At 57.1% G+C, this 23,401-nt stretch overlaps 1 protein-coding gene across 9 annotated transcripts in view; it reads left to right on the top strand.

The window, feature by feature from the left end:
• Window positions 1-23,401, top strand: part of Ncor2 (nuclear receptor corepressor 2) — a 162,858-nt gene that overhangs the window by 120,137 nt on the left and 19,320 nt on the right. For 3 of the 9 annotated variants that reach the window (XM_029477776.1, XM_029477777.1, XM_029477773.1), the window contains exons 18-28: window positions 3,934-4,076; window positions 8,731-8,878; window positions 10,397-10,450; window positions 11,260-11,854; window positions 16,972-17,092; window positions 17,848-18,016; window positions 20,786-20,950; window positions 21,843-21,979; window positions 22,419-22,524; window positions 22,633-22,737; window positions 22,881-22,978. In XM_029477776.1, the coding sequence (XP_029333636.1) occupies window positions 3,934-4,076; window positions 8,731-8,878; window positions 10,397-10,450; window positions 11,260-11,854; window positions 16,972-17,092; window positions 17,848-18,016; window positions 20,786-20,950; window positions 21,843-21,979; window positions 22,419-22,524; window positions 22,633-22,737; window positions 22,881-22,978 (1,841 nt within the window). Of the gene's footprint in view, window positions 1-3,933; window positions 4,077-8,730; window positions 8,879-10,396; window positions 10,451-11,259; window positions 11,855-16,971; window positions 17,093-17,844; window positions 18,017-20,785; window positions 20,951-21,842; window positions 21,980-22,418; window positions 22,525-22,632; window positions 22,738-22,880; window positions 22,979-23,401 lie in introns of all 9 variants that reach the window. The other 6 variants (XM_029477780.1, XM_029477778.1, XM_029477774.1 and 3 more) reach the window with 4 other exon arrangements.

Genomic DNA, 23,401 nt, shown 5'->3' with positions numbered 1-23,401 from the left:
CACAGCCTCTGAGCCACTGGAGTGTTTCATGGGTCCCAGGTAGAGCATGAAAAAGGGTCACCTTTGGCCACCATTTCATCGGGCTCTTTCAGCTCTCTGCCAGCTTCAGGCCCCCTGCCTTGACTTCCTGTCTTGGCCAATTTCACTTCCTAAGTAGCTGCCTCTGAAATTCCTTCCTTAGAAATTAGTGGGGTGGAAGAACCCAAGACCGCAAGGCAGGCTGGCAAAACTGTTGCACGGAGCAGAGCACACAGGCCCAACACTCCCAGGACAGACACTCAGGGGATCTTCATGGATCCCAGCCTCTGACACTCAGGTGTCTAGAGCTCCTTTTTGAGAGAGCCATTTGCAGCTCAATCAAAACCCATGAGTGTGGAAAAAAGAGCTGGTCTTTGGGGAGTAGATGTTATGGAGATGAGAGGCCACTCTACCCCCATCCCCAGAACCAGCCACAGGGCCCAAAATGCTCCTTGGGCAGATGTCCTGGGGCCTTCTCTGGGGTTGGGAGCAATAGAGCTGTCTGTTCTCTGTAGCTCTCCAGCCTTAGGAGCTTTGGGGTGTCCTTCCAGGAGCACCCTGACATTTTCACAGGGGGTATGCTTGCATAGGCCCCCTTTGGAGTTCCCTGTGGAGCACGGTGGGATTCTGTGGGAACGACCTGTGTCCTCAGCAGGATTAGGAATCTCTCTGCCAGCTGGCTGGGATACAGGGAAGCGCCATCTTTCTGTCCCTGTCCCCTGGACTTCTAGAACAGAATGGAAGGGCAAGGGCTAGAGGGAAGAGTTGGTTCTAGAAGTCAACCTGACCGGATGCTGCTCTAGGAGGCTGCTTAGTTGTCTTGGCCTCCCGGGAGCCCTTGGGACCTTGCAGCAGGTGTTCTCAGAGAATAGAGGATGTATTAGGTAACCAGGGTCCCCAGACCCTTGGCCAGACCTCTGGGAGTCCCATACCCCTTCCCCCCAAATGGTTGTGGTGTTGGAGTACTCCTAAGTACATCCCAAGTTCCCCACCCTCCACCCTCATAGAAAGCCTTGGCCACCCACAGCCCTCAGATAGGTCCAGGCTTTGGGGGCCTGTGAGGAAGGGGGGGGGTGCGACCGCAGGTGGAACCGGCTGGCTGGCGGGAGGGCTGGCTGGCGGGCGGGCGGAAGAGGCTGCTTGCTCCCTGCCTGCCGGGGGTGGGAGCTCTGTTTTTCTGGATCCCTCAGTCTGTTCTTACCGCTGCTGACGCTGCCACGGATGGGGAGAGAGGGAGGGAGCCTGTGCCAGTTGGCCCGCCCAGCCGAACCTGGGCCTGTGCCCGGCCCCCGCCCGCCCCCGCCCGCCGCGTCTGGAGGTCACATTCAGTCCTGACGCGGCTCGTTGGGTCAGGCAGCAAGAAGAGCCGCGCGGAGCCCTGGGTCCCACAGCCCAGCCGTTTAGGGACACGGCTGCCTGGCCCTGTCTTGCCTGGGGCTTTTGGATTTCTTGTGGCTTGGTGGGTCTGGGGGCTCCGGGACAGCACCCTCACCAAGTGTCCTCCCTGAGACACTGGTGCCTGGAAGATCTGTGGACGCCGCGTGCGCACTGGTGACGCCTGGCACAGAGAAACCCAGCACACAGAACTGACAACTTCCCGCTGCTGCCGTAGCCCTCGCTCCCCTCCCAAGCAGGAAGGGCACTGCTCTGTTCTCTGGGGCAGCTGGTAGCTTCAGCCGGAGGAGTCCTGGGGCTACCCCCAGTGCCTGCTTTTGCCTTCTCGGCTCCTGAGGATGTGAACAGAGGTAGAATTGGGGGATACCAGCAAAAAGCCCTAAGGAGCCTTTCGGGCACAGCCTCCTAATCACCGCTCCGCTCCCTGGAGCATCCTTCCAGCCGGATGTTTCCGGAAAACTTGGCCGAGGGGGAGACGCAGATGAGAGGATGTGAGTGGTCCCCAGCTGGGGCTGGGGCTGGAGGGTGGGGTTGGCTGGTGACAGGGACTTCGATGGGGCTATAGGAAATTTCAGCTGCACATGTAGTGGTGGTGGGGTCTTGGAATTTTGGACCCGTGGCCTGGCGCTCCTTCTTGTCTTTCTAGGGTGCAGCCAAGATCCCCTGGAAGGAGGCTGTACTTAGTCTTAGCTCCTAGCGTGGCTGGGGCATTCTTAGCGGGGCTTCCCCGGGGTGGACAGAACAGCTGGGGTGTCTCTACAACACGGGATATGAAGTGCTCCTGTGCACAACACCCCAATGTAAGGTTCCTAGAACAAGAGTAGAGGAAGCTCCTGTCTCCCCAGGGCTGTGTGGTACACTCTGGGAAGGGCCTCCCCGACAGCTCTGCCCAGTGCTCTTCCCTGACCACACGTGTTCGGGAACAGCTGAGCGTCATCCCCGCCACCCTGACAGTTCCTAGCTTCCATAGTCTGAGTTAGTTGGGAGACCCAGCTGTTCCAACTCCCTATTGACTTAACTGAATTTGGAAATGTCTGTTCCCCTGGGGTCGGGCCACCCTCCCCTCCCAAGTCTTCATGCACCCCACCCCCAACAGCTCCAAATGGAGACCTGCCCTGGGGTTCCGGGCCTGCGATCCCTCGGCCTGACGTGTTTGTTGGGCCCTCTTGGACCGCACTCGGGTAATATAAATAAACGCAGCCCCAGCCGCCAGGTTCTGGAAGTGGCAGCTGCTGCTGGCGCGGGTGGAGGGAAAGGTCAGGGGCTGAGTTACACTTGATCCTGAGCCCTGGCCCTCCCTGCCTCCTGTCCTTGAGGAGCCCTGAGAAGCTGCTCTGGAGCCACGTGGCTCTTGTGGTCACTGTAGGCCAGCAGGTGGCCTGGCTGTCCCGCACCTCCCCCAAACCATGGCGCTCCCCCCCCACCCCCACCCAATGCTGCTACTATGGGAAGCTGAGGCTTCAGACCCACTCCTGAGCTGGGTGAGGTGGGTGAGAAATCTTCAAGAATTCCAGTCTTGACCAGGGTGTGGGGGAGGGGCAAGACAGGCTGACTCAAATCCATGTAGACCTAGGGGGTCACTTGCTGGTGTGTTGGGGGTTTTATTGTTTCCTTTGTTTGTAGTAAGCCACCAACTGGGGTTTGAATGAGGGGGTGGGTGAGAGGGGGTGGGTGAGAGGGGGTGGGGGAGAGGGGGTGGGGCCCCCTTCCCTACTCCCCTCCCCTCCCCTGCTCCCCTCCCCTCCCCTCCCCTTCCCTCCCTGCCTCCTGTAGTTACAGCCTCTTGTTCTGCTTTGACTTGTGTAGAAGAACATGATTTGAAGCCTGGTGGTAGGAAATGGGACTTAGCCTTGTCACAAGTGGCTTTGAAGCTCCGCTGGCCTCCTAACCTCCATTCCCAGGGGCCGGTTTCTGGCACTGCCATGGGAAAGTGGCCAGCTTTGCCTTCAAGGGAGCTGGGGCCCATTGAAGGTTGCTGAGGGTCCACAGCCTTCTAGTCTAGCCCAGGGTTTGTGGCTTCAGAGCTTGTGAGCCATGAGGTCTGTGGCCTTGGGGAGGGGTTGAGGGGGGCCTCCGCAGATCTGAAGATTGTCCCACCATGTGGTCTCAAGCTGTGACTTGAGACAGGTCCACCCGTGACTGCTAAGCACCAGGTGGGCCCTGAGTCTGGTGTGGCTCTTGAGGTGTGGGGGCCCCAAGCTCACCCTGCTCCCCTCCCCGGCTTGGCCTTGCTCCGACCTCAGCTCTTCCAGGGCTCATTCCCCTTCACCTATGGTGAGACCGGAAAGCGGGCTTGTTCTCCTGAGGCCTCACTGCAGCTGTGCAGTGTCAGAGCTGGGCCACCACAGCTCCCGCCCAACTAGGGAGGGAAGGATGGGGGGGGGCTGTCTTCTGCCCCCTAGAATCTTAACCGTGGCCTCGCTTGGGGCCATGTCTGTTACTGTTTGTTTCCTGGTCCCTCCCTGACTGTGCCCCCTTGACTTTGGATGGTAGTGAACCCTCATCTGCCTCCACCTGCAGGCCTCCTGGAACATGGGAGGAACTGGTCAGCCATTGCCCGCATGGTGGGCTCCAAGACCGTGTCCCAGTGTAAGAACTTCTACTTCAACTACAAGAAGAGGCAGAACCTGGACGAAATCCTTCAGCAGCACAAGCTAAAGATGGTAAGTCTGGCCAGAACGCGGTGGCCGTGTCCACTGGGAACTGGGGCCAGCCAGGCCTCCCACAGCCTAGCTCATGTGGCCCCTGGCTGCCTGGCATCTACATGGGGAGGGATGGGTGGGCTGGGCCCTGACTCAGCCAGGAATTCGACCTGGAGGTCCTAAGTGAGCAGCTTCGCTTCTGCCTGGCTGCCCTTTTGAACGGTCGGGCTACAGGGACAGGGAATGAGGGTCCCAAAAGACAGAGGCTGGAGGAAGACTTGGGGCCCACACCGACAGCTGTGAATATCTCTGAGCAGGGTCTCTTTTACACCTGTGGCCAGGAGGGCCACTGGAGCCACTGCACTGCCTTCCCATGATCCTCCCCACCCCCATCTTAATGTCATCAGCCTTTTAGGGCTGGGGAAACTGAGGCCCAGGGAAGCTTTTCAGCCACCTAAGTGGGTGTATGAACTCAGAGCCGAGTAGCTCTACCACCTCTCCAATCTTCCACCGTGGTCTGAGGCTTGTGGAGGACACCTTGAGGCCCATTGTTCCCTGGCTTTAAAGTTGTGTGGGCTCCTGTGCAGTGAAAGATGTGTTTCTCTTTCCTGAGCCTCGAGGCCCAGCGGCAGGGCACATAGCAGCATAGGGCGCACAGCAGCACAGGGTGCGGTAGAGCATGGTCCAGCAGTCAGAGACACAGCATTGCATCCTTAGGGCTCCTCTCAAGCCCCCTGTGGAATCCAGGGGCGCCCTTGTCAGCCCACCCTCCTGCCCCAGCTATTTCTTACAGCTTGTGTCCCCCCGAGCATATGACTGCCCAACTCTCCATGTCTCCAGGGAACTGCTCCCTCTGCTCTCAACGACCCCCGGTGGGACAGTGGACCCAAGGACATAGTCATCTAAGAGGGGCCAGGTCTGAGCTTGTGGTCTGAACACCATGTGACCTTGACCAGCTTCTCCCTACTGAGCCATTTCTTTAGCTAGAAAGTGGGTGGAGGGGACAGTGACACTGGACAGGAAGGAGGTGCCCGTGATACCCCTGTCACTGATGTCATAGCTACCTATCCCATGTCCTCTAGGTACCTGAAGCCCTTACGGTCACTATGCAGCAATTACCAAGGGGCTGTCTGCTGATAGGTGTAGGGGTGTGTGTGTGTATGTGTGTCTAGGCTGTGCCACTTACAGGCTGTGTGGCTTTTTAGCCAAGAGACTTATTCCCTCTGTGCCTCAGTTTCTCTGCCTGTGAAATGGGAAGGATAACAGCTCCTCCCAAGTGACATGGCAGTGCTTGAAAAGGGGACACTAGGCAATTCGCCAGCTCCCCACCAGCTAAAGCCAGAGGTGCTAATGGCAGAGGGCTCAGGGTCTTTGGGGTGTGGTATGTCTATCCCAGATGATAGATGGATGCAAGCCTGCATGCATGGAGTCCCTCCAAAGGACACAGGGCTCTGCCTGGTGGGAGTGTGCTCTGGCCCTGCAGCTTGTGCTCAGAGCGCACAGCCTGGCCTCTGGGCCTCAGTTCCCACCTGCTTCCGGAGTGTATGGGGAGCAGGTGCCTTCCACTGAGGAAAGTCCAGTGTCTGGCCCAGGTCACAGAGTAGGACAGAGTTTGTGTATAGTAGGCAGAGGCGTGGTTGGAGTGTCTGGAGGAGCTTGCTACTTAGTGGGATATGGGAATCATGGTGAGCTATTGCGCTGAGGTGACTCTGGTCTGAATGGGATGGAGGCAGACTGCCCAGGAAAGGGGACCCCTGCCCCGTTCTTAGCTTTGTCATTCAGGTGGCTGCCCTGGCGGAGGCCTGTAGAGGAGGTGGGCTGATTCTCTCCCCAGGCAACCTCAAGAGCTGGCTGGTCCTGAGGATCATGATAAGAGCAGTGAGCAGAGGTGGAGGCCCCTCAAGTGTAGAGCGAGCACCGTGTTGTGTGAGTGTGTGAGCTGGCCTCTCTGGCAGCCCCTGACCTGGGCTGTCTGTTCTCACCCACTCGGCATCAGGCTGCCACTATAAAGAGGGTAGGCCAAGCTGCACTGAGGATGCTTGAGCCCGGAGGATCAGGAGTTCAGGGCCAGCCTAGGCTACAGGACCGTGTCTGTATGACAAGAACTAAGAGGGTCACTTCTGTTCTCTGAATCCTGAAGCAGTGGCTAGGGCCTTTGGCTTGCTGGCCTGGCCCCGTCTGAAAGCAGGAAGGCATGCCACCCTCAGCCACCCAGGGAGCAGGGGAGGCAGGAGGTCAGTGGGTGTCCCTGCCGCTCATCCCAGGCCTGGCCTGCACATGGCTGCTGGAGACTCATCAGAAACCGGGAGCTTGGGCGGAGCCTGCATGTCGCAGGTTATGTAACATTTGGCAGCCTTGTCTTCTCTGAGGTCTCCCTCCCCCTCCGTGTGGCCGAAGGCTGCCCTTCTGTCTGTGTCCTGGCCCTCAGGGCTTGGCCTCCAGGTTGCTTAGTGTGTCATCCGGACCCGGGCCCTGCCGGCCTTGCTTCCTTCTGCTGTCTTCTCTCTGTGGCTGCTGGGAGACGCTCCAGGCAGGGCTGTATTTGAACTCTGGCAGGCGGGCCTCCTTGACTCTGTGCTTTGTCTCTCTGAGTCGTCGGTGTCATCCTCTCTGGTGTCGGCTCATTTGTGGAATGACGTGGTTATGGAGTGCGTGGTGGCTCTACTCCAGCTATGGGAGGGAGGCAGTTGGAGCAGGCAGAGGTCCCAGTTGACAAGGAGTAAGTCTCGTCAAGATGCTGTAACTCGCATAACTTCCAGCTTGTGGCCCCAGAGGTGCGGAGACAGAGATGCAGAGAGAGTGAGGGTTTTTGCAGGGCATTGGTTAATCCCCCAGGGAAATCAGAGAGGGCCTCTGGGGAGATGACGTTGAAGGAAGTGAGTGTTCGCTATCTGGGGGAAGGGTGTTGAGGCAGGGAACAGCCTGTGTAAAGTCCCTGGGGCTGGCGTAGGGCCTGGAGAAGCAGACTTAGACTATGCAGAGTGCAGGACTAGTTAGTGATCTGGAGCTGATGTCAAGTGTTAGGGGCTGCCTGGAGTGGTGATGGCTGTGTGGCAGGGTAGCTGTGTGTACGTGTGACTTGATGCCTTGCAGATTGCTGGTGTGCAGTAGGTGCTTAGGAAATGCCATCTGTGATGTGAGTTCATATCTCCAAAACAGCGCTTACACACGCCTACCAGCCCTTTGGCGCTGGGGCTATACAGGGCTGGGTGTCCCATAGGCTCGAGAAACACAGGGTGTGCTCTGTCGTCTGTCCATGACTCTGCCAGGCTGATGGGACACATCACAGAGTTTCCTGTGAGTGTCCTTGCAACCTGCTGCCTAGTTCCTGTTGCTAAAGATAGATGAAGGAAGGGGATCCCCAGCCCCATGCCACAGCATCCTCGCACCCGCAGACTGGAGCCTGGGCCTCTTGGGAGGTGCCAAGACCAGACCCTGTGTGGGCGGGGGTGGCAAGTCAAATGTCCACGAGGTCTGTGTATACTTAGAACAAGCCTGTGGTCTAGCGTTGGCAATAGAGACAGTGATGGACGGACAGGCATGCATCTGCCTTTTGTTCTGTGTCCCAGGATCCTGGGACAATGGACACAGCAAGCCTCAGAGCATGGTCCTGCTGTTTACAGGACAGAATGTCACCAGTCAGGTGTAGCAGAGCTATGGTCTGTCACCAGCTTCTGACCTTGGGGGTATTTTTCTAACCTATGACCCCCGCTGCCATCTTCCATCTTCCCCTGAAAGAGCTCCTCAGTTGCAGCGTCTCCACCCACCACACCCCTTCCCTCCTGGCCTGTGCTCCGCTCGGACAGCTCTGTGGATGTTACCAGACCAGCACGGAGGGCATCAGCTGAGATATGAGGGCGCCTGGACCACATCCTCTCCCTCATACTAGACCAGGCTTAACCCAGGCTACATCGTTTCAAGACTAGTGCATGTCCTGACTGCTGCATCGAATCCCAAGCTTAGGGAAGCCTCGGCTGCTTTGGGCTTCAACCCAGCTCAGTGGGAGGGACACGGAAGTCCAGCTGGGGGAGGGTTTTGAATGCTTCTGTGCTGGGAGGGTGATGCTAGGCCCTGAGTGTGGGGAGTAGAGGTGGTTTGAGGGAAAAGCGAGATGATAGTATGGCTCATCCACACCCTAGGGCCTTTGTAAATAGGCGTCTCTCAGCCAGAGCCTTGCCCGGGTGAGAGAGGCTTACCGCATGTTAGATCATTTTCCCTCTGCACTCAGACAGGGACTCCAGGGTCGATTCCTATAGAATCCTGATCACCCACCCAGCTGACTTGGCCTGTGCCCTTTTTTTTCCCCATTTGATCCCACTGTGGTCCCTGGCCAGTCCCCTGAGTCCAAACTTTAGGGGGGGTGTTGCTGGCTTTGGAGGGTAGTGGCCATGTTATATATCCCTGAGTCTGTATCCACAGCCTCTCCACTTGTGCCCCAAGTGTGCACTGTGACACTGTGGCCTGGCCCAGCCTGCACCCAGGATCCCACTGGGACACACCATGCTATGAAGTGTCTATGATAAAAATAGCTCTGGCCTGCATGGCCACTGCCACGGGCTGAGTGGGAAGGCTGCCTACCCACACAGCCATGCAGCCAAACTCACTGCCCTCGCAGCCGGGACCAGGCCTCAGACATAGGGCGTCCCCAGCCGTGACCACTACTGTCCTGTCCCAGGAGAAGGAGAGGAACGCTCGGAGGAAGAAGAAGAAGACCCCAGCCGCGGCGAGCGAGGAGACAGCCTTCCCACCTGCCACTGAGGACGAAGAGATGGAAGCATCAGGCGCAAGTGCCAATGAGGAAGAGCTGGCAGAGGAGGCAGAAGGTAAGGTCACTGTCATCCTGGGAGGTGGGGATGGAGGGGAGGGGAGTGAACGCGCACGCACAGGCGCGCACACACTGTCCTATGTCTCCATCTTCTAGGCATCCCTGCTTTCCTGGGCCAGGCCTAAGGCTGAGCACAGAGGAGCCCTGACTAGACCGCAGGCTTCTGGCCCCAGCTCCCCATAGTTCGTTCACCTGCTTTCTCCATAGGCCTGGCCTCCATAAGTCGTCTCAGCATCCTCGGCTGGGCCCTAGGCTTTTGGTTGAGACTCCCAGCCACCCCCATGAGCATGGACATAGACAGCATGAAGGGGAAGTGGTGGAGACAGAGCTGCCCACAGGAGAGGGGAGTGACTGTGAGCCCCAGATCCTGGGGAGGGGGATGGTTACACATCTGCTGAGGAGCAGAGAGTCGGGGCTGGCCGAGGCCTCTCACTACCCGAGGATTCTTGGGGCAGCTAACCTCTCCCACCCAAGAGCAATGGGCTAGAAAGGCTGAGGTCCAGGCTAGGGACCACTTGACCTCGGACTTCCTTGTGTGGTAACAGTCATGGCAGCCATATATGGCCTTGACTCTGTCACCACAGGCCGAGGAGGTGGCTGAGGAGTGACTGAGGCATGGTGGAGTCATTCCAGGTCCCTAAGACCTAGTTTGGCAGCTTGGTCATAGCCCTCTGCTCTGTGTCTCTTTGGCGTCCAGGGGAAGGGGCCTGGTGATCTTCCTGTTACTTGATGTCTGGGTCTGTAAAGTGCCTACTGTGTCCAGGCTCTGTGACCGTGCCTGGGGCACATGGGTGCCTGGTGGAATGCCTCAGTGCAGAACTGGGCCTCCAGCCATTCCTTCCCTGCCCAAATGTAGTGCTTAAGGGTCCAGTCACAGTTGTTACAGTCCCTTCATGTCTCTGAGGGCTTCTGGTATAGACATAACTGACAACAAGTCGTAGACACCAACACCCACGATGGGGGCTGGCCTGCTTGTCCACAGGACTTCAGTGGCTTTGGCCTCCTGTGTCCTGTCGTTGGGCTGCAAAGAGGAAGACCAGAGGCCATGGCCCACTTGGTGGCCCAGGCTACGTGATTTCCTCGCCTGTCATTGTGCTTCTTGGGTACCCTGGTCTTGAGGTCTCTGAGGGTCACATGCCCTGTGTGCTTGTGGCCTGCTCCCTGCTGCTGTTACCAATATCTGTTCCGGGAGAGCTTTCATGCTCTGGGCTACAAAGGAACTGAGAAGCTGGGGAAGCTGGGGACTGATTGACAAGGCTGGAAGGCACATTGGTTAGGGCCTCATTGGTTTGTCTCCCTGGCACTCACACACAGCTCTGTTGACCCTGGACACACCTTGGCCTTGCTTTGGGGCGGAGGGGTGGGTGGCCAGGGCCTCCCTTGGGAGCTGAGCGAGTGGGTCTCATGGAAGCCGTCTTGGGTCCCCTGCCCTTGGCGAGCCACACCCCCTCTCCTTTGTACAGAATTTGCTGTACCACCCCAGTTCTGACTCCTCTCTAAACTTTCTTCCTTCCAGCCTCACAGGCCTCCGGGAATGAGGTTCCCAGAGTCGGGGAGTGCAGTGGCCCAGGTAAGAATGTAGCTTTGGCTGAGCTGAGGGGCCAGGGCATAGTGGAGTATCCAAGACCTTACATCCGCATCCCTTGTCCTTGGGTGCTGCTTCTGCCTCTGCTTTTTCCTCCTATGAAGTGTCTATTCCCCGATGCAACTGTGGGCAGCATGCCCTCCCTACCTGCCTTTCCTCTCTTTGGGACCCTTCCCTGTCCCCTGGCCTCAGCCTTGTCTCCAGGTGTCTGGTTTGCAGAAAATGGAGGAACACACACACACACACACACACACACACACACACAGCACCTTAAACCCATGGGAGATGGAGCAGCAGACATACTCCTTCAAGGAGGACTCCGATGCCGTGGCCCTGTTTTGTGCTGTGTTGTCAGCCATATTGTAACGCTTTCATGGTCCCCGGGCCTAAACATGGCTCTCCTGCTCAGCATCTATGGAGGTTTGCTGCCCCATTCTGTGGATGGGGAAACTGAAGCTTGAGAGAAGCCCTGAACTTCCCATGGCAGTACCAAAAGTTGGGCACCGAGCTGAGTGGCGTTCAGACTGTATCTGCAGACCTCCGATGAAAGCCTGTCTTGAGGCTGTCCTTGGATTGACCTTGTAGGGGCACTGGCTACCTAGGGATTCTAGGGGTTGGGTTTGGTCAGTCTGTGGGCTGCGGGAAAGAGAAGCCAAAGTTGCAAGCTATAGGGGCTAGTGAGGGGCAAGGCTCACCGGGAGGTTCATAGCCTGGGTTGTTCTGCTATTCCTTGAGAGCGCTGTCACACCCTGTGTAGTAACTGATCCTCTCCTTTCCTCTTATCCTGCATGTAGCTGCTGCCAACAACAGCTCTGATACTGAGAGTGTCCCATCCCCGCGTTCAGAAGCCACGAAGGACACTGGGCCTAAGCCCACTGGCACTGAAGCATTGCCCGCTGCCACCCAGCCACCTGTTCCTCCTCCAGAAGAACCGGCAGCAGCCCCTGCTGAGCCCTCCCCAGTACCTGATGCTAGTGGCCCACCATCCCCAGAGCCTTCCCCATCACCTGCCGCACCCCCGGCTACTGTGGACAAGGATGAACAAGAAGCACCGGCTGCTCCAGCTCCCCAGACAGAGGATGTCAAGGAGCAGAAGTCTGAGGCCGAGGAGATCGATGTGGGAAAGCCAGAGGAGCCCGAGGCCTCTGAGGAGCCCCCGGAGAGTGTAAAGAGTGACCACAAGGAGGAGACCGAGGAAGAGCCTGAAGACAAAACCAAGGGGACAGAGGCCATTGAAACTGTGTCTGAGGCGCCACTTAAGGTGGAGGAGGCTGGTAGCAAGGCAGCTGTGACCAAGGGTTCCAGCTCAGGTGCCACCCAGGACAGTGACTCCAGTGCCACCTGCAGTGCTGATGAGGTGGACGAACCCGAAGGAGGTGACAAGGGCAGGTGAGAGGCATCGGGCGAGCTTTGGCTCTTGTGTATTCTGCAAACACGGGGGAGCACCCTCCATCTGCCACAACACAGGTGGCCCTGCCTACCATGGAGTCTGTGGCTGGTTTGTAGGGATCAACATGAGACTGAGACCAGAAATCGGGGGTGTCTTAGTTTCTGTTCTATTGCTGTGAATAGATAACATGACCAAGGCAGTTCTTCCAGAAGAAAACATTTAATCCTCGGCTGGCGTACAGTTCCAGAGGTTTAGGCTGTATCATCTGGAGAAGTGGGTGAGAACTTAGCTAATCCTCTTCCATAGGTGAAGAGAGACACAGTGGGGAAGGGAGGGAGGAGGAGAGCTTTGTACACTGATCCTGAGCCTGACTTGGGCTTTTGAAACCTTACAGCCCGCTCCCAGTGACACATTACCTTCTAATCCTTTCAAATAGTGTCACTCCTTGGTGACTAAGCATTCAAATATGTGCTCCCATAGGGACACCCTTCTACCCATTTGAGGCAACCTGGAGCTGAGATCTGGAAGGGCTTCGAAGGTAGCCATAGAAGGCTCCAGGGAGAAATAAATGCTGGTGTCCTCCAGCTGTGACACAGACCAGGTGGTGTGACGTAGCAGCGTAGTTGGAGGTAGAAGGTCCAAATCCAGGTGTCCTGGAGTCACCCATACTCCAGCTTGAAACATCTTTCACTGCTGATGGATGCCTGTAATCCTTGGCTTATAGATTTAGCACTCTGATCTTAGCCTCCATAGGCATTAGGTTCCCCTGTACCTCTATGTTTAAATTCCTGCTTCCTTGAAGGCTAGTCTCTCATGACGACATCAGCATAGCTTCCTGACAAAGTCTCACACACTGGGGCCCAGACTTAGGTCTGGGATGCAGGGATACAGTTCTTCCCTTCTGTGGTGGCAAAGGCCATGGCTAGGAGTGAGCCTGGTGCATGCAGTGGGGACCACTTCATGGGCCCGGCCCTTATATGTATTCCCAGGATGTTAGACATGAAGACTGCTGCCTGCAAGGGCGAGGCCATGGATGAGGGGGTCCCAGTGAGACAGATTGTTGCGGCGATGGCAGTAAAGATGCCAGCTATGGGGCAGTGATTGAGATAATGTCACCCAGGCCCAGACACTGGAGGCCCCTGGAGTGCGGTCACCCCAGCTTATCTCTGAGGTGGTAGCACATTTGTGAACCATTCTGATTGGCACACTCCCTGCCCTAGGGGCACACTGTGTTTTAGGTGAGACCATCTGGGCACTGAAGACCAGGTCTGGAAACCTCTCCCCATCACATCTGGACAGCCCCACCCACCTCTGGGCAGCCACCGATGTTTTGTGATGAGGCAGTGTGCTATGTTTATTTTGACTGCAAACAGCAGAGTCTGTTTTCTCTTCCCTCAAGTCTCTGAAAAATTCCAGCAGAGCAGGGAGGAGACCATGACCTTCAGACCGGCCCACACAGGGCCCTTCCTGCTCCCCCTGGCTCCCCTCTCCCCTCAGGCCTGGTGGATTTGAAATAGATGCTTTGTAGACCTTTCTGTATTCCCCGAGGACTCCGCTGGTAGGGCTCCCATGAAGCAGGTGGACAACAGATGGCCCTGGGTAAGCAGAAGGTGGCCAGCGGGCTTCCGAGGGCCCCCATGTCCCCAGCTTCTTGCCTGATAGGCACAACAGGGGACATAGGGCTCACAGCAGCTTCAGTGCCACCAGGGTCCACAAAGCCACAGGTGTCTCTAATGTGGCCCTTTGGAGTCTGGATGGGTAGAATCGTAGAGCCAGGCGTGGGGTGCCACCCTGAGTACCAGCCCACTCCTCAGACTTCTGTAGACTCTGGTCAGGCTTAGGCCTCTTAGTTCCTTCTCCTGTAGCACTGGCTAGTAGTTTCCCTCCCTCCCTGGTGCTTGCTGGATGTACACCTTCTCGGCTTGCTATCTAGCTTCTAGGCTGGGACTCAGGATACTGTCCCTGCCCTAGGGCATACCTGAGCTCTCAGTGAGCTGTAAGACTTCCTGGGGGAAAGCTGACCACCTTCACCAGCCACACCACCACCACAGGGGCCCAGGGAGAGTAAAGTGAAAAACACCAGCAGGCCCCAGCAGCCTGAGCTGCTTTCTGTAAACCCTGCGTGTTCACAGCCAGCCCTACGGGCCTCTCTAGGAGAACTCTACTGCTCACTGCTGCTGTGCCTGGGCCAGTTCGGCTTGGAGTTGGCAAGGAGGCTTGCAGCCTTACCTCACTTTCAGAGTAGGGCCATGGTGCTTTCTAGTAGATCTGGATCTTGGTACGCTCCCCCACCCCCAACCCCTAGCCCCCATGCCCCACCCCCAACCCCCAAGTTCAGTCTCCACATTGCAAGGGGTAAAGTCGTAGCCACAGAGGTGTTTTGTTAGAACCATGACCCGGGGGCCAGGTACACAGTGTTTGATGCAGCCTGTGCTGGGCTGGAGATGGTTAGATGCAGGAACCAGCAGGGCCCTGATTCCCTGCTGCTCCGGCGCTGGTGAGAAGAAAGGCATATCGCTCATGAGCCATGTGGATGGTATGTGTGACTCGAAGCAGGCAAGCCTTAGGGATGCTTATTGCTCTTAGTGTGGAGAGGAAGCCTGAACACTGGGAGGAGCCAGGGAGGACAAAGGCCCTGGGGCCTCCAAGCTTAGGCCTCTTGAGTTTACGGTTGGTGCTTCTCAAAGGACTGGAGCTGGGAGGCCAGTGACCAGTGGGGTTTTTGTCTTGGGTCCTGTGAAGGCCAGAAATCAACACTTTTTTTTTATTACTGTCTCTAATTGCATGCCTGAGTTTGAGTATGTGCACGTGAGTGCTGGTGTCTGTAGAGGAACGAGGTTCAGGTGGGGTGTCAGCCACCTGGCATGGCTTCTGTCCTCTGTAAGACCAGTGCACCCCTGAGCCACCTTTCCGGTTCCTTTATGTATGCATGTCACATTCTTGTGCCGTGACCACAGAGGCCAGAAGAGGGCATCAGGTCTTCTGGTGTTGAGCCACCTTATGGGTTCTGGGAACCAAACCTGGGTCTCTGCTCTTTACCACAGAGCCATCTCTCTAGCTCTAGGATACCGTTCTAGCTTTAAGCCTGCCTGGAGATAATGGAGAAACCGAGGGACATGGTCCTTGTGGAGAAGGTCTTAGTTCCCAGGCGTGTAACCATCACATATGAGAAATGCGATTTGAATCTCAGCAGAAACGTATTTGCGTATACACAAAAGTCCACTTCTCTATTGCTACACAGATGGGGGTGACGATGCTCCCTGGATTTACTGCAGCAGCGCACCCCGTCCACCTCAGCACACCTTGCCCTTGGTGGCTCTAGAGAGCTGTAACTCACTTGCGTATCACTTAAGGGTGTGCAGTCTTGTGACATCGGGTGTCTTCAGTGTCTCATAGTGTCATTCCAGACCATGCCATCACCCAAGGGGAGACCCCACAGCCTTCCCAGCTGTGTGTACCCACTGATGGGAATGGTCCGATGTCCTGTGAAGGGAGCAGGGCGTGTGGTCCCTGTGTCTGGCCTCAGGGTCAGGGCCCCGTGACTTGGATGGCAGCCCTCTCACCACCTTGTGTGTTCTTTCAGCATCTGTCTATGGGTATCTGTGTGACTCAAGTAGTTGGCTGAGAACACTCACAAGCTGGTTTCTCTGTGTTCTTCATTTCTTCTGAGAATGGTTCAGCTCACTGTAGGGTTTGTGGGGAAGCCTTGTTTTATTTTAGATGTTTCCTATGTGGGATTCACTATGTAGCCCAGATTGGCCTTGAACTTGAGGAATCTTCCTGCCCAGACTCTCCCGCGGTGGAATGACAGGTGCCATGCCACCCCACCCAACCAGGGAGTGATCTTCTGAAGAGTTTTTCAAAGCCTGAGTCGTATTTTATTTCAATTTAAGTTTATCAAAGTTAGTCATAAAAATGGCTAGGGGCAGCCAGGCACGGCAGCACGCGCCTTTAATCCCAGCACTTGGCAGATCTCTGAGGCCAGCCTGGTCTACAAAGTGAGTTCCAGGACAGCCAGGGCTACACAGAGTGGAAAAAAAATGAAACGGAAGGGAGGGAGGGAGGGAGGGAGGGAGGGAGAGAAAAGGCTAAGGCGGGGGGGCAGGACTGGTGGAACACATGAGGTCAGGTGAGGATGGCAGCAAGAACCTCTGCCATTGAGGTGGGACAGGTGGGACAGGAGGGATGGAGAACTCAGGATGGCCTGTTCTTCCTGTCCCACCCCCCACCCCCCCATTGCCTCAGGCAGCTTTAGCAGGCTTCATCCTGTCTGTCTGCTCTCCCTGCCTGGCTGAACATGTGGCAGATGCAGGGCAGCAGGCTGCTACCCGCAGGGCTTGTTGCATGCATACTTTGGCTACAGCAGAGTCTGTGCCCCTCCATCTGCTGAAGGAGGCACACGCTCTTCTGCTGTGTCCCCCGTGGTCCTAGCTGTCAGGAATCCTCACCCCAAAGGCTGAAATGAAGTTTCAGCTTACACGGCTTCACGTGCCTTGAACCAGGATGGTTACGGTTCCCACGGGTACATAGGTCCTAGTGTTTTCTAGGATCTTCCTGAGTGTTTGCCCCTGTCCAAATTCAAGGGCTGTACCCATATCTCATCCCCCATCTCTGAGGTCATGAAAGTTGCCCACCATCCAGGACAGGACTGAGCCCAGAGACATATTTGGGCCCAATACACACGGGCTCCAATTAATAGAGTCATCCTCGCCATCCCAGGGCCCAGCCAGCTCTTGCTCTGGGTTTGAGAGAAAAATAATCTCCAAGGAATCTCTCTCTGTCCCTCCACCCTGATCCGGTTGAGTTTGTGGCCTTCCGGCCACTCCCCGAGGGCCTGCATGGCCCAGGCGCCCAGCTAGGTCTTTTCAGCTGCTGCCTTTGCCCTGAGGCCATCTTGGAGCAGTGGTTTGTGTGGGCCAGAGTAGTGCCTCTACCCAGCAGAGTGTGTTGGCTGGGGCACCTGGACTCTGCTAAGGGCCTCCCTGGCGGGCCCCACCATCCAGGACTTGAAGGAGAAGCCATGGAGGCAGGGCTGCCCCAGCCCCCTCTCCCAGGAAGGCCCTCCAAGAGCCTGTGGCTGATGCTCCAGCCTGACCTGACGCTTGTCCCTCCCCAGGCTGCTGTCACCAAGGCCCAGCCTCCTCACCCCGGCTGGAGATCCCCGGGCCAGTACCTCGCCCCAGAAGCCGCTGGACCTGAAGCAGCTGAAGCAGCGAGCAGCCGCCATCCCCCCTATTGTGAGTGAGCCCTGGATCCGGGCAGCCCACCTTGAACTTGATTTTCCTCTGTGCTCAGCACTGCTGGTTGGAGCTTTGCCTGCGGAGGGAGGCTCTTCCCCAGGCTAGTGGCTCCCAGAGATGGAGATGTGTACACAGGACTGGATAGGCAGTCCTGGGAGGAGTTGGGAGATCGGGAAGGCTGGGCTGAGCAGCCGCTCTCCAGAGGTTCCCCCACACCTCAGACCAGGCAGCTGTGGCCAGCAAGCCCCCAGACCCAAGGACACCTCAGCCAACTAATGTCCAGGTCCTTTCAGGTCTGTCTTTGGGGCCTTTGGGAGCTCGCCATTGTCTAAAGACACTTGGCTGGTTTTAGTCCCCTCAGCCATTTTATTTGAAGATTTAGGTTTTGCCTTTCCATTGAAGGCAGTGAACCGTTCATGGGGGTCCAAACTGGCCTGTCTGTCAGGCTTAAGTGTTGGACATGTGTCTGGCTTCACTTCTAGCTCCCCAAAGCCCACATAGCTGCTACTTCTTACTCCTGATGTGGGGTGTGCTGGGTGGCATAGGGGACCCTAGCACCCGCCTGGCTCTGGGTGTAGGAAACAGGCCCTTCTTTGGCGATGATGACCCCCCTCCCTATATCTGATGTTAAGGCTCTGCCTCCACATGGGGGCCTTAAGTGGGGTGTGGCTGCCTTTTTATACCTGGCTTTCGTACGGGCCACCTCTGACATGGGGCCAGGATGTTCATGCCCGCCCCATGCCCCCCAGCAGGTCACCAAGGTCCATGAGCCCCCCCGGGAGGACACAGTACCCCCAAAGCCAGTTCCCCCTGTGCCTCCACCCACGCAGCACCTACAGCCAGAGGGTGACGTGTCTCAGCAGTCGGGAGGAAGTCCACGTGGCAAGTCCCGCAGCCCAGTGCCTCCTGCCGAGAAAGAGGGTGAGTGTTGGGCACAGAGATGCAGTGGGAGTGAGAGGCAGCCCTCTTCTCTGTTGGGGTTCCTTGGCAGTATGGGACCAGGCTGGGAAGATACATTGTTACGGCAGCAGATGACAGGGCTCAACCACAGCTGCAGAAGAGCCTCTAGCTGGGGGGCTTCTTGAGAAACCAGAGGCAATCTAGTGTTGGGGTGTGGTATGAGTGTGTGTGTGTGTGTGTGTGTATGCGCGCGCGCACGCACGAGTGCGTGCAAACATACATGTAGCCAGCTTCTCTGGTGTGAATCAGGTCCCATGTGATCTTTGGGTTCCCTGAGGGTGCAGTGCAGTCCACTGTCTTAGAACAACAGCAGGACTGACCTGAGCTGGCCGGGCTAGCCTTTCTCTGGCTAACACATGGCCTGCCCACTGTTGACACCTCTTCATTGGCAGCTCAGAGCCTCCTATGCAGGTAGTGGGCAGCACCTGCCAGTGCCCCGTGGTGTTTGCACATGGGTGCTTCTGAGCGATAGGGTTGTCAGAGAGAGAGAACGCACTCACAGCTCCAGTTACATCTAACTCTTAACTTAGTGGGAAACAAGTGGAGTGGGGCGGGTGTAGGGCAGGCACAAGTGGGCTGTGTGTCTGACAAGGATCTGGTGAGGAGAGGAGGTAATGGGGAAAGGCCCTTCAGGGACTGGGAGTGGGGGAGGAGGTCAAAGAGGGAAATGGGGAGGAAATTGTGTAGCTAAGGAGGATAGTAGCTTTGAGTGACAGTTTGCTTTGGGAGGGGCATGTCATCAGATTAGGGTCTTGGGAAAAAAAATCACTGTCTGATTCTTGTTGAGAAAAGGCAGAAGGGAGTAGGGCAGGGGTGGGAGGCGGGCTGAGGTGCTCCTCCCAACAGCTCTAGGGCAGCCTGGACTTGACAGGTGGCCTTGGAAGTGGGAGGAAGGGGAGGCTTGAGTTTGTTCCTGAGGCCAAGCCAGCGGGACATAGGGACATAGTGATGACCTCTGGAGCACCAGGGCAGGGTGTCTTGTTGGAGCTGGGGCTGGTGCATACTACAGTACTACACTAAGGGTGGGCTTTAAGGGGTCAGGTATATAGAACACAGTGTGCTGTGAGAAGCCACCCGGACTCAAGATGACAGCCTGGGATGACAGTTAGGGAAGGGGAAAGGTGCTGGTCAGGCTCTGGTCAGGCAGCTGTGGCTGAGCAGGGCTGGAGCCACCCAGGGCCAGCCAGGTCTTGCTGGGTTGGGCCCTAGGCCCCAGTCTCTGGGAAAAGAGCCAGCAGTCAGTGGTCCCTGAGGCTGGTTCTGGGCCCATCCTTGTGGCCAGTGCTACGTTGTTTCCTAGACTCCTCCCTGGGGAACATTGCACCTGGCTGCAGGCTCTGTCTCTCACGTGGTCTGGCCACAGTTCTGCTCCCCAGGGGACACATGAACCCAGCATGCAGGAAGCCAGCCTTCTCTGTCCTGGCTCCAACAGGGAGCTTCCAGGCCAGGCAGGTCCCTTGGGATCCCCAGGCCCGGCTGGAGGAACAGGTTGTCTGTCCTGGCTCTCAGCCACCTGCCTGCATTGGCTGAGTCTGACCCCATTTCCTTCCAGCCTGAGACTTCCTCTCTGTCCCTAGCTCTCCAGAGCCAAGCTGGATGGGGGCAGCCAAGGTACACGCCGGGCCACCGCACCAGGTGTTTGAACTTCCTGGTTCAGGGCAAGCCCTGTAGGTTGAGAACATGAATACCACTCAGGTTACTTTGGTGGACCACCACCTCTCTGGGGCATGAGTTTAGGGGGAGTTTGGTCTCCCGTAAAGGAGAGATGTGGAGTGTACCACTTGGGCCTCTGCTGGGGCTCCAGCTTTCCTGGAGGACAGCCTAGGACTGTATGGAGGTGATCCGGGAAACCCTTAGCTGTCAGTTTCTGTTCCAAGGTCAGGGCCAGTATCATTCAGGGTTGTGATTCCCCGGAATGTATCCAGCCAAGGCTTGCAGCTCAGAACAGATGGCAGCTAAAGCCAGAGCTTGTGAAGCCTCAGTGAGTGCTGGCCTGTCTCTGGGTGTTCAACACCTGAAAGTCACAGGGGACCTGAGCCTTGTGGCACAGCCATGGGCACAGGCCATGGGCTGCAGCCAGCTGCCTGCGTTCTCAGGTCTCCTCTCCACTCAGCAGCTGGGGCCTCAGTCTTCCCATCTGGAGGGTGAAGGAACAGACTGGCTGTGACATCCGAAACAGTGCTACCTTTTGCTGTTGTTTGTGGCCACATGGGCTCCAATCCAGACATGGCCACATTTGGCAGGTGACCGAAGAGACCTGATCAAACGGGTCTGGTCACTGTCCTCAGTATACCTTAGAGGCTCATCAAGGCCCAGCTGGAGCTCAGCCTAGTGGCCAATATAGTAGATGGTTAGCACACAGACTGCCTCTGCCCCAGGCTCATCTAGAATGACTGCTATAACCACATCCATTGGCAGAGCGTGCAGCCAGGGAGGGCAGCAAGCCTGACCCAGCACTCTTGGTCCTATACACCCAACTGGTGGCATTCTGCGGGGAACCGTGAAGCAAAGATCAGCCCTCTGACACATGGCCCCTGTGGTGCCTGTCCCTGTGGTCTGGCCATGAGCCAGTCCCATACCAAGCAGGTAGCATGGGAACGTAGCAGCACACTTCCACTGACCTGTCCCAGTGCCCCTCTTGTCAGGGTCCTGTCACAGCTTGCCAGTGGTGTTTGAGGGTATGGAGATGGCTGAGCCCTCCCTGACTGCCCACCTTTAACCCTCTTTCAGCAGAGAAACCCGCATTCTTTCCGGCTTTCCCAACTGAGGGCCCAAAGCTACCAACTGAGCCCCCACGCTGGTCATCGGGCCTGCCTTTCCCCATCCCTCCACGGGAGGTGATCAAGACTTCCCCACACGCTGCTGACCCTTCTGCCTTCTCCTACACACCCCCCGGTGAGTGGGCAGCACACCAGTTAGGTCTGTACAGTCGGTGGGCAGCCAACTCTTTGACTGTGGCAGGGCTGCATGGTGCCGATCGGATGAGACCTTGGCTGGAGGTGCGGCCTGCTCACTCCTGTGAAGCTGGGCACCTTCTGAGACTCAGTAAAGCTTCCGCACTACCTGCCCGGCCATAGGCAGCCTTGGGAGGAACTTGAGCTGGAAAGGGGAGGCCAGCATGGGAGGTATTTTCCGCCAGTGACTAAGAGGATGGTCATTAGAGGGAGCAGTGGGCAGTCTTGATTGACAGATAGTGTGAGAGACTGTTTGCGGGGAAGCCACCTAGGTTTTCTATTCTTGATGGTCCTCACCACCACTAAAAGTAATCCAGCCAGGGCCAATGATAACCAGCATCAGCAGTGGCTGGCCCAGGTAGAGCTGACCCCATGGGACAAGTGTACTGAGGGAGCTTGGAGAACAGGGAAAGGCATGCCAGGCAGAAGGAACAGCATAGCCTGTGCGAAGGGCCAGAAGCACCCAGGAGTCGGGACACTCGAGGCACCCGAGCAAGCTGTCACAGCATAACATTTCCACCCAGTGAGACCAGGGATCCCCAGTCACATGTCACTGGAATCCAGGCCGGAGGTGACTCTCCTGAAGGCATAGGGAGGGGATAGTGTGCTGACTCTGGGAAAGGTCCCTTTGGCCCCTGTGAGGAGAACAGGATCTAGGGAGGGAGTGGAAATTGGGGTGCTGGCTTAGAGGCTTGGGTGTGGATCGAGGGGTGGGGGTGGTGACAGTGCAGCTTCAGAGGATCCAGAACTATGGGGTTCCCGTGGAGTGCTCAAGCCACTGAAGCAGAGACGTGTGGAGGAGCCTCCAATAGACACTTCCTGTTTCCTTGCAGGTCACCCGCTGCCTCTGGGCCTCCACGATAGTGCCCGGCCCGTCCTGCCACGTCCCCCCATCTCTAACCCCCCACCCCTCATCTCCTCTGCCAAGCATCCCGGCGTACTTGAGAGGCAGCTGGGTGCCATCTCCCAGGTGAGTACCTCTGGGGCTGGGTCTCCCCATCACAGGGAGCCTTTTTGAGCCATGGGGTGTTTCCAGGGGTGGTACTGGGTGGGAGCCGGCTGGGCTCATCCCTGCGAGTCGGGCCAGCCTACGGGACTACGTGGATCTCAGGCTGTGCATTCCGCTGCCTCAGGCAGGTGACTCAACGTCTGGAGGCCTCAGTTCATCCTCTGTTCAGTGAGAGGGTGGGGAGCTGCAGCTGCTGCAGGCTATCGAGTGTCACGTCATAAGCCCTTGGTCACCTCTGCATCCTACCTGCCCTCAGCACACGGGATGTGAAGCAGTCACACTGTGTCCTTTACGTGGGCACTGGCCTTGGGCGGTTGTTGGCCTGTCCCCCCGTCCTCCGGCAGCTGAGTGGGGCTCTCCCTGTGTCTGAATCTGGTTGTGATCTGTTTCCTTACCCTAGCAGGGGATGTCAGTCCAGCTTCGTGTGCCCCACTCAGAGCATGCCAAGGCCCCCATGGGCCCTCTCACCATGGGGCTACCCCTTGCCGTGGACCCTAAAAAGCTGGGTGAGTTCCCAGAACCCTTTGGTTCCTTACAACTTGGGCTGAGGGGTGGGCAGTCCCTGGTGGGAGGGGCAGCTTGAGACCTCTGTGTATCCTCTCACCCGTCCCTAGCCCCCTTCAGTGGAGTGAAGCAGGAACAGTTGTCCCCTCGGGGTCAGGCTGGGCCACCTGAAAGTCTGGGAGTGCCCACTGCTCAGGAGACCTCTGTGCTGAGAGGTAAGGCTGGCACAGTCACCTTCACTCCTAGAGAGCCTGAAAAGCCCACTTCACAGCTGTCTCCTCATCCTTGAGACACCAAGAAGGACAGTTGGGTGGCTTTCAGACATGGGGTCCTACGAGCTGTGTCTTTTGTCTTCTAGGGACAGCACTGGGCTCCGCCACCAGTGGAAGCATCACCAAGGGCCTCCCCAGTACCCGGGCTGCAGATGGCCCCAGCTACAGAGGCTCTATTACCCACGTAGGTGCTGGGGGCAGGGTGGTACGGGCAGGCATGCCAAGTGGCTTGGGATGGGATGAGAGGACCTCCTGGGAGACTAGAGACAGTGAGCTGAATGGTTGGTCACTGGGCCATGTGGGGGTCAAGCCTAGGGCAATAAAGAGAACAAATGTCCTGTGTCTCTGGCAGTTAGGTGTGGCAGAGACCAACCACAGATAGGGATAGCCAGGCTCATAACCAGACTGTCAGGAGCCACAGGCGATAAAGTGTCTGGACTGAGAAAGTTACCAGGGCCGGGAAGAGGAAAGTGTGACATGTTATTATGGCCGGAAGAAATAGAGGGAGCAGGGGTGGCAGCTGGCTTGACATATCACCAGTCAGGTAGGCATAAGCCAGTGGTGCATGCCAGACTTAGTACCCACTGAGGCAGGAAGGATGGCGAGT

This window comes from Mus caroli, chromosome 5, assembly GCF_900094665.2.
Source record: "Mus caroli chromosome 5, CAROLI_EIJ_v1.1, whole genome shotgun sequence".
In the NCBI taxonomy this organism is placed as follows: domain Eukaryota; kingdom Metazoa; phylum Chordata; class Mammalia; order Rodentia; family Muridae; genus Mus; species Mus caroli.
This window is presented reverse-complemented; position numbering and strand designations above follow the sequence as displayed.